Below are 10,590 nucleotides of genomic sequence, written 5' to 3' on the forward strand. Positions count from 1 at the left end.
ATGGGAAGTAGCAAGAGCTTCTGGTTGCCGGTGTGTAGTATTAATTCCTGAAGAAGTGGGTCCAAATCCCGGATGGGATAAAAGTACTAGAATGTTTACTTAATTGAGAAAGTGTCATCCCATATATAACACATGTTACAAATGTAATGTTGTCTGAAGTTGACCCAGTTATCTTACTTGCAGCTGTGTTTGAAGCCTCTAAGCAAGTGCTACGTAGCCGGAAGCTAAAAAAGCTCCTAGAGCTGGTGTTGGCGTTTGGCAACTACATGAACCGTGGACAGCGAGGGAACGCATCTGGCTTCAGGATGACCAGTCTCAATAAGATCATCGACACCAAGTCCTCCATTAACAAAAATGTAACACTCCTTCACTATCTGGTCGAGGTTCTTGAGAAGAAGGTACGTCCTACTGGTTGTCATGGTGATAGCGTTTTGTTTCACATGACTGAGTGAGTGAGTTGAATTTTATGCCACGTTTAGCAGTATTCCAGCAGTATCTTGGCTTCACTCACTCACCCATGTGGGGAATCGAACCTGGATTTTAATCGTGATAAGTTACCTGGAGAGAAAACTGTCATGTGATCTTGAGTGCCACCTGTGACTTTACCTACAGGGATCAAAGACTTGTTGTGTGATTCCGGTCCTCACAGGGGCACTATGGTAGCCTCGTGGTTAATGCGTTTCCTCGACATGCTGAAGACCCGGGTTCGATTCCCTGCATCTTGTTTTCCTGCTGTAAATATCTTGCTTGAATATTGCTAAAAGCAGCATAAAACTAAACTAACTCAGGTCCTAACATTTTGTAGTATGAAACAGCATTGATTAAATGGTTTTCTTAAGAGAAGTTTTGTTTTGTTTCCAGTTCCCTGATGTTTTGAAGATCGAGGGAGATTTGTCACATGTCCGAGATGCTGCAAAGGTTAAGTAAGTATCAACTCAGGTTATTGATTTAGGAAATTCATATTCATGAACACACCTGTCTTCTGAAGAATAACCGATATTGCCCTGTGTTACATCATCAGTATTTGATGTTGTTGTGTGATTGGAATATAACTGCTTTGTTAAATTTCAAAAGTATTGTGCTAGAATTGTTAATATTGTCAGTGTATTTGTCAACATCAATGTTACAGTTTTTCGGATCTGGACAAGGAAATTGCATCACTCAAATCTGGACTTGCAAGTATTGAGAAGGTAAGCATTATATAGTATCTGCATATAGTCATTATGCTGCGAGATACTGAAATAATTTATTCCTTGTTTATCACTGCACCCAGCAGTGTTTCAGCTATATAATGACAGTCTACACACATTCAAGTCTTGACCAGACAATCCAGTATTGATATAATTAACTTCAATGCAATATGGTTGTTGATAGTCACCTCTTACACCAAGCCTGGGTAACTAAGAAGCAGTTCTACCCAATATCTTCCCTGGTGATGAAACAATAATTAAGAGGCTAATGAGTGACTGTTGTACTGAGAAACAGTGAGTGAGTGAATGTAGTTTTACGCCTCACTCTGCAACATTTCAGCTATATGGCAGCCCAAAGAAAGAAGTTGATTTTAAGCAGTTAATTAATTTTCACCATTGATTTGCTCTTAAATTTGGCATTACTCTTCCAGGAGATGGAGTTTTTCCGAAACCAGTCTTACAACAGTCAGGACAAGTTTGTGTCAGTGATGGGAGACTTCTGCACTATTGCAGCCTACAACTTCTCTGAGGTTGAGGACTCTTACACTGAAATGAAGACAAAGGTGAGCTACAGAACCAAGATTCCAGATTGACCCAAATTTTGAGTGATAAATAGATATAAAATGAGTGTGATTCAGATACTGTTATATTATGAGATGGGGGCAGTGAGGTAGCTTAATGGTTAAAGTGTCCTCTCGTCAAAAGACCCAGGGTTTGATTCCCCACATGGGTACAAAGTGTGATGCCCATTTCTGGTGTCAACCATGATATTGCTGGAATATTGCTAAAAGCATCGTAAAAACCATACTCACTCACTGAGTATCTTATGAGTTGTAAAAGTTAAACATTAACACAGCAGTTTTTAGAACTTTGAACCTATTAAAGAGCTACAACTGAAATCATGGCGGTCATTTACTTTCAAGTTTACGGGATAGGGGAGGATGGTTACTGTGAAAAGCTGTTATGTCGTTTGGTTGGTTGACAGGAAAATATGATACACAAAGCCTGCAGGCCAACCACAGCCAGCACCAAGTAAATGGTCTGTGCTCAATGGGAGGATGATAATGCAAAGAACATTGAAGAATATCTAATAATATAACTTGGTTTGGGACACACAGATGAATTTTGAATTAAGTGAAGGAAATTTATTCATGAATTTCATTCTTGGAAAGAAATCTGCCATATTTTGACCTCAGGTCATCACAGTGGAATTGCCAGTCACAAACCTGAGCATTTTACATGTGTGTTTGGTGAAAGTAACTCAATACCTGCCTAAATACAGACTTTCAGTCAACATATGACTGAAATAATGTTTTAGAAAACGGACTCCCTCCATTCTACTCACTCACTCACTCAAGTGTGTGTGTTTTAGTACGAGATGACTCTGAAGACTTACGCTGAGGAGAACAAAGTGCAGCCAGATGAATTCTTTGGGACATTTGATATGTTCCTGACCAGCTTTGCCGATGCCCGTCTGGAGAATGAGAAGATGAAGAAACAGAAGGAGGAGGAGGAGAAGAGGGCCAAAATTGAGGATCAGGTAATACCCAGGTGCAAGTGTGATATAATGAAGACTTGCCACATTTCTGGAAACCGTGTAAATTGTAACTGTTGGACTGGAGTTGGGTAGATATTGTGTAATATGACCTCTGGGAAGGGCTTTGGGTACTGGCAAGCCATGACCTTCACTGGGGAGCAGGATACACATTGTGAACCCTAGAGGATGATGAGGTAGATATCATGGTGGTGATGATGATGATGATGAGGAGGAGGAGGAGGAGGTAGATATCATGGTGATGGTAGTGGTGGTGGTGGTGGTGATGATGATGATGATGATGATGATGATGATGATGATCTGGTATCCTGCAGTTGAAGAAGGAGCGGGAGAAGAGGCTGTTGCTACGGAGAAGTAGTACCCTTGACAAGAAGGACGGCAAGACCAACAACACAGAGAACAACAGTGGGGAAAAAGGTAAGTATTCTCCCAACCTGCAGATACAGATGGACAATACATTCTTGACAGGATTAATAATTTTAGCAGTCACATTGATGTTACAGTGATGTTGGTTGTTCAACTCCAAACTCAATAGAGATTTCAGCTATATGACCAATGTCTGTCGAATAATCAAGTCATTTGTCTTCCAGGAGAGTTTGATGACCTGATTTCTGCGTTGCGGACCGGTGATGTGTTTGGGGAGGACATGGCCAAGATGAAGCGGCGACGGCGAGGTATGCCTAGTGCTGACATGTCGCGTGAGAGGGTCGGAAATCTCAAACTGTGAGACATCCACTACGTCACCCGACAACGTTATATTGCACTGCATCAAGTTATACACAAGGAGGAGACTTCACCTTATTCCATGTCTGATATCCTAGTTTTGTTTCCAGTTTTGAAAACAGAAGTTGCATTGACATCTTCTGAACAGACAGTTTGTTCGGTGTTTGAGAATGTAAGTTTCATTGACATGGTCTAAACAGGCAGTTTTGTTCAGTATCCTGAAATGGAAGTTTTGTTGGCCATTTTGTTGGATGTTTTGTCGGTCATTGACCCAAAAGAAGACACAGTACTGCCAGTTGAGAAACTGTGCCTCCTGTGAGATTGAGAGTGGTTACATGGACATAGTTGCGAAAGAAGGATGTCACTCAGGTACAACATTGATTGAAAACAGCCAACCAATGCACACAACATATCAAAGAATCACTGGATCATGTGTGAGAGCAGAAATGAAAGGTGTCTTAGTAAAATCTTACTGGATATGTGCTATAGCAATCTCACATAAAGGAGATGCAACATCACTGTACTTTGGATGCCACACACTGAAGAACCAAATCAATAGTGTTACTTGTAGACACTGCCCTTGAAAGTTCTCCTGAAGTGCTAGCTTTGAAGACCCAGAGTGTCCCATTATGGAATATCAGTGAAATGCCACGATGTGATGATCCTGGCATCGTGAGTAAATGTTGATGTATACAATATTCAAGACCATGGTCACAACATGACAAGCTCCATCGCAGGCCCAGCTCTCTGACTAGCTTCATTCATATTGCAAGCTGTATCCCAGTATGTGACTCCTTGCAGTGTAGAAAGTACAAAGAATATGGTACCACTGTGAGGAGCTTCACTACCTTGAACATCAACATAAACATGGATAAAACAATCATGGACACCTTTCATGAAGCAGCCTTTACAAAGGTGAACCTTTCTTTAACATTGCACTAAGGTTACCTTAGTGACTTATGATCACCTCATTGCTCTGTGAAAGGAGGCCCTGGTGAACAACTAAAGGGCTGAACATGGTTGTATTACCTCAGAACCAGTTTCATCAAGCACAGCGGGTTGTATGTTGTGTGGAGCTGCTAGCATCTACATTCCTAGAAAGAAAGCATATGGTCTATTGTGTTTTGTATTGAATCTGCTCCCATTTTGTTAGTTGTGCTCCACTTCAGTGTTCAAACATTAGTCCCCAGCAAATGGAAAGTACCCAACTGAGTCTATGTCAGTTCCTAATATATGATACTAAAATGATATCTATATTCGATGAGTCTACACACATATCAAAATACAAATATTTTTAATTTATGAATGTCTGCTAGTCTGTTGTAAGAGTTTTATAATTTTAAAAATATTAATCAGTAAAGATAGTGCATATATATATGTTTCACCAGAATGAGAATTAGTTCACTTACAAGAACAGCACTTTCACAGATTTTCTTTAAAGCAGACATCCCTAAAGGTTTTGGTATTATGAAAATGTATTTTTTGGTTGATATTACCATGACAATGGGCACAAATCAGTTTGGTTATGCTGTAACCAAACACAAAGAGTAACATTCCCTGGTCCAGCTGTCATATAGCTGGAATATTGCTGAATGCGGCTTAAAACTAAACTCACTCATTCCCTGGCCCAGGAACCAAGAACAAGCTGTTTAGTGAGTTATGGGGAGTAAGTATATGCAAAGGGGCGAGTATCTTGGAGAAGGGGGTACACATATATCATTAAGTCCAAAGGCTAGGCGGAAATACTCCTCAGGGAATGTTTTTTCCCCCAGATCCACCCCTTATGTAGCTGTATTTATCCTTAAATGAGACACACCTGAACCAGTGAGCAGAAGCACCACAGTTTGATATGTAGAGTTATGTCCCTTAGGCCTGCTAGGGCGTGCTGATGATGTACCAGAATCACATGTTTATGATAGCATTTCACACCATACCTGTAACTACTGTTTTATCCAAAACTGAAAACATTTTTGAATCACAATTTGAGGTTATCTAACACATGCATCAAACTCATGAATCATAATCATGGCCAATTCAGATGCTTTGTCTGGTACGCAAGGTTCTTGCCACATGCAAATAGCTGCAAAATTGCATCATTAAACACGTTTTATTCATTTTCACTCCCTGCCAGAGGCAAAAAAATGTAATCTTGGTTGCTATTTCAACATTTCATTCCTTTTTCCATGCACACACAACAGGTAATGTTACCTCTTTATCGCCATTGAGCAATCTTAGCGCAGAGATCATCACAGATCTGTGGTAAGGTAGTGTTTAATAACAGTAGTTAGTGTAAGATCACTTCCTGTGCCAAACGCTTTGTCATGATTCAAGGATATCACATATCAGTCTCATTTGTGTTACGAAACTGTACCAGATATTGTGGTAGTACTGAGAAAAAATTTAGATTATTTGAACTTCTGATAATTCATTAATGAAATAATTGTAGTTTCCAAGTAACATCTCAGTGAAACATATTTACAGAAACACATTTTATAACTGTGAATAAAATCATTTTGTCATGCTTTGAAAGTTTCTATACACAGATGCATATCACAGAAGATGGGAAAAACTTTTGTTGTATGAGTTATGTATTTTTTCATTCTAACATTCGCTCAAATAATTTCTGGTCTCACTTTCTGTAGTTTCTTTTATAACTATCAGCATTACATGTCTATGAATACCTCGTTACAGCTATATGAAGTATAAGTATTTGTTGATGTTACTTGCCCATCAGTAACCATATCCACGTAAGTCTCGAAGTCTATCGTGAATTGGGAATGTCTTTTAATTAGTCTACTGGTGATTACTTCTTGTAAATTTGACCAGATAAATTATGTGACATGAAGTAAAATATGATGTGTTTTACACAGTGTTTATTATATCCAAAGTAACATATTGTAAGCCCTCACTTCTGAGGGCTCAAAACATGTGCAACTGTAGTTATATTTACTGAAGTGTATTAACTGTTATTTCTTAATGTTTTGGTGAATACACCCACATGTGAAGTTTTTGTGATGATGGACTTACAAATCTTCATAAAAAATGTCAAGTTAGTTATGAACTGTTTGCAATGTAAAATTTTCCAAATAAGAAGCATTGTAAACATGCAGTGTGAATATGTCATGTACATCTGTTGATTATTGTGTTATTCCATGAACATGCAACAAGCATGGTTCAGTTCTGTGTATCCCAGTTATGTAAAGGTTGATTTCAGTCTGTTTACATATTGAATCTTGTTAACTGTAAACCTTGAGTACTGAGGCTTCACAAGCTAGAAGAGTTGGTGAGTGAGCTGGAGTTGGATGTCATTTTGCACATTCTAGTTAACTAATGGCAGTGGCACAAAGGATAGGGTTCACATGTTGTATCCATGTGCAGAACCAAAACCAGATCCTTGGTGAGGCAGATCTATAACCAAGTTACTCAACCATCATTTCCCGTATCTTATGTTTCAACTACTGAATTAAGAAACAATGTACCAGGGCGGAAGTTCCACCATAAAGGGACTTATATGAACTTAATTATATGAGAAGAAAATATTGATATAGCGTTTGCTCCTCTTAGGTTGGACAAGCCCAGTAGGTTAGTGCTTTCTCTTCCAGCCTTTCACCTGGTTTGATTCTGAACATGGGCACATTGTATATCATCCAATGTTGGTGTCCACTCTCTTAACATTGGTTGAATATTGCAAAGAGACATACAAATCATTCACTCACTCACTCATAACGTAGATATTGTTTATAAGTGTTGAGTGCTGAAGACCTATTCATTGGCCACATGTGCCAGTGCATCTTGTTTTAGTTAGAAAAGATGTCTCAGCACTCTTGTTGAACCTTTGTAGTACATGACTTTTCCTAAAAATATTGTGCAATATACAGCTTCCTTGTGAATCTGTTTAGTGTAAGATGAGATTGTAGAGTATCACCTTCTTTTCCATACAAAATAATTGTTCAAAGCTTTAACAGAGCTTGCTCAGGAATGAGGAGAAAATGGCATTATGGTTTTGAAATGTTCCAAGAATGTCACGTCTCTTGTTAAGCTATTTCAAATTGCCAGTTCTTTCTGTCAATTTACTCGAATAATATCTGTATTGTTTGTCCCCCAAATTGAATATGATTGTGCTTTAGCTGAATCTCAATGTTTGAGGGTACAGTGGGCATCAGTGACAATACTCGTCAAGTGTCGTGAGCATTGTCGTGAAAATGTGGTAGCTTTTGCACATTTTTTAAATTGTTCCCATATTTACATATTTCAAAATCCCAAATTCTTTTGATAATTTCCATGATTTTAATGATTGTTTGAAAGTATTTATTGGACACATAGACACAAACGGAAATACAGCATTCTGAAATTGTGCATCCTAGTAACCATGAAAATATGTATTCATGGAAACAAATAACGGAAGATATGAAAGTACAAGTGTTCCTTTATTCTTCTCCAGAATTTCACTACAATGCTATACAAAGCTTGTGAAGACACCTGGATAAGAATAAAGGAACTACTTTCAGGTGTCCCCATATTCGTTTCAATGAGTATGGATTAATAAACAAACTGATTTCACGGTTCTATTTTCACGGAATTGACATCCATTGTGGATAAAAATCAAAATATTATTTTCTAATATCAATAAACAATTATGAAGCAGTGTGCTACGTTTTAATATGCAGCTGATATGGGTGATTCTGTGAGATTTCCACAACATAATCGATACTTCGTAATGATGATCTCATTCTCAGCACATGTGACCCATTCATTCCTGATTATCTCTGAAGTTGCAGATCAAGAAATATTTCGAGATTACTGATAGAAGTAATCTGTTAATCAGACATTTTGAAATGTTTTCTTGCTGCTGTTGATATTCTCGTCCGATGTGACCCTTGTTAGTATGTCAGTGGGACACCTTCTGTTATTTTAGTTTAACATGTACCTGAAGTGGCTAATTTCGTACAGAAACGGTGCTTGTTTGTGTTGATATTTTGTTGATTTTTCTATTAAAAACAAGAAAATAGAGGAAGCTTAGAGATATGATTTCTTTTATTTTCCATTTCCACAATCAGAAGCATGTGGGTTGTTTCATGCTCTTTCTCAGACATATAAATGTAATATCTCATACAAGACCATACCCAAAGTAAGTGCATATGATTAAGTATACACGTATTACACAGAGCCGTCATATATCATTATATTAACATTGTATGAAAGTTATCACTGTCACCCTGTACCTTGTTTCCATTTGTGAAAGAAAGTTAGGTGATAATGATTACCGTATTCACCATAAAAACATATGTACCTGGTACCCCAGTCTAAGTTCTTGGTTTGACTGATGTGTGATGTGTTTCTGGTGTATAAGGCCAGATATTGCTGGAACATTGCTAAAAGTGGTGTAAAACATGATTCGCTCCCATTATGAGAGCTCACTATCATGACCAATTATCTTGTTTATATTCCAGATTTTGTACTGAAAGCAAAATAGCTATTTTTATTTTGCCTTGTACCTTAAAAAAGTTTCAGTTTCAACACGGCTTTAGCTAAGCTTGTTCACAGTCAACCAATCTCTGAAAACAAATTGAACTCGGATGTTTTAATAAGCATTCCTTCCTTTGTCGATTTTTTTTTTGTCAACTCGATAACTATACTACCATGTTTGTTATTTCTAATCCTCATGGATAGATTGTATCACAGTACATGTATGAGTGAATTATATTCAACATTCTTTCAGCAGGTTTGATGGACCAGAAACCAATCACTTCTTCATTCAATCTCTCGAGAAGTCTTGGCAGATGAGCTACAAGTTAATATATTTGTAAACCTTATGTCCGATCATAGGGAATATTTGTTACCATCATTTAATATATCAAAACCAAAATTATACCATTTTCATCCTTGTTTTCATATTTACAGATTATTTTGATATTATACTAACCATACTAGTCACAAGTATTCAAGTTTTTATTGTATATTTTATACTTATGTAAAATGATTGAATTTATATTCAGGAGTTTATATAACTACACTACACGTATACACCCTTTTTGTATATGATTTGCAAGTATGCATTTCAATATACATGTTGTTTTCACATTACAATGTATGGAAGAGCTAGCTCATATTGATATTGACGCTACAGGTAACAATCAGTCGGAAATTTTGATATTTGTGTATGGCCTATGTATTGTCTAAAATGTGAGTACCTGAAAAATTGCTGTGGTATTTTGCCGGTGTTGATTACAGAGGTGGATTATAAAATTTGGAATTTTATTCCAATATCTATGACATCTTAGGTGTTGTGAGGTAGGATTTACTTGATGTGATTGCTGTATCTTAACGCTGCTTTAAGTTATTAATTCGGTTGTCATTTTCACATAATATTGTGCACATTTGTCATGTTTCCTCAGATCTTTGAAACAAACAATAGCAATCAGGTTTGATTAATTATCTGATAACAAAGGCAGTGGGGTAGCCTAGTGGTTTAAGCCAATCATGTTGATGACAAGAGTTCAATTCTGTATTTGGGTAAATGTGTGATGCCCATGTATGGTGATTTCACTATGATGTTGCAAAAATATTGATAAAAGCGGCAGAAGATTGTAGTGACTCCCTTGATAATGCTGCCCTGCGTCTCCTTTCACAAAGCAACTTTGACTAAGGTTAACCTGAACTCCCATTCTTGAACATTGCACTGAGGTTACCTAAGTCTAAGGTAACCTTAGTGCAGTGTTAAAGACTGGGAGTTAAGGTTGCTTTGTGAAAGGAGGCCTGAACATTTTTCTAAATATGGCCCCATTTTCACAAAACTGTCATGGCTCATGGACTGTTTGGGATGTAAGGTCATTAGTTTTCATTTATATTTTCTCAGCAACACTCCAAGAATCTCAAGTGAATTTGATATATGGTAGGTGTAGAATTCTGCAAGTTTCAAAATTGCAATGAAAATCATTCGACAGCTAGTTCTGAAAGTATGTGGAATGGTTAGTGTGACAAATGTGCATGAACAAGGAATGGCGTTCCAGTAGCTGAATGACCTTGTGTATTATAAAGCATGGCAAAGTCAAGGTCATGCATGGAATTCAGTTGATTTCTGTGATCAAACAAATATGTAAATAAAACTCTTCATACTGTCTT

General features: G+C 37.5%; 1 protein-coding gene across 1 annotated transcript in view; it reads left to right on the forward strand.

Annotated features, from left to right (window-relative positions):
• Positions 1–10,588, forward strand: part of LOC137294471 (disheveled-associated activator of morphogenesis 2-like) — a 98,963-nt gene extending 88,375 nt beyond the window's left edge. The window contains exons 21-27 of the mRNA XM_067825494.1: positions 184–398; positions 862–923; positions 1,130–1,190; positions 1,622–1,753; positions 2,563–2,730; positions 3,060–3,162; positions 3,336–10,588. Of these exons, the coding sequence (XP_067681595.1) occupies positions 184–398; positions 862–923; positions 1,130–1,190; positions 1,622–1,753; positions 2,563–2,730; positions 3,060–3,162; positions 3,336–3,472 (878 nt within the window). The 3' untranslated portion in view covers positions 3,473–10,588. The remainder of the gene's footprint in view (positions 1–183; positions 399–861; positions 924–1,129; positions 1,191–1,621; positions 1,754–2,562; positions 2,731–3,059; positions 3,163–3,335) is intronic.
• Positions 10,589–10,590: the final 2 nt, after the last annotated feature.

The sequence above is a fragment of the Haliotis asinina genome, chromosome 8 (genome assembly GCF_037392515.1).
Source record: "Haliotis asinina isolate JCU_RB_2024 chromosome 8, JCU_Hal_asi_v2, whole genome shotgun sequence".
NCBI lineage: Eukaryota > Metazoa > Mollusca > Gastropoda > Lepetellida > Haliotidae > Haliotis > Haliotis asinina.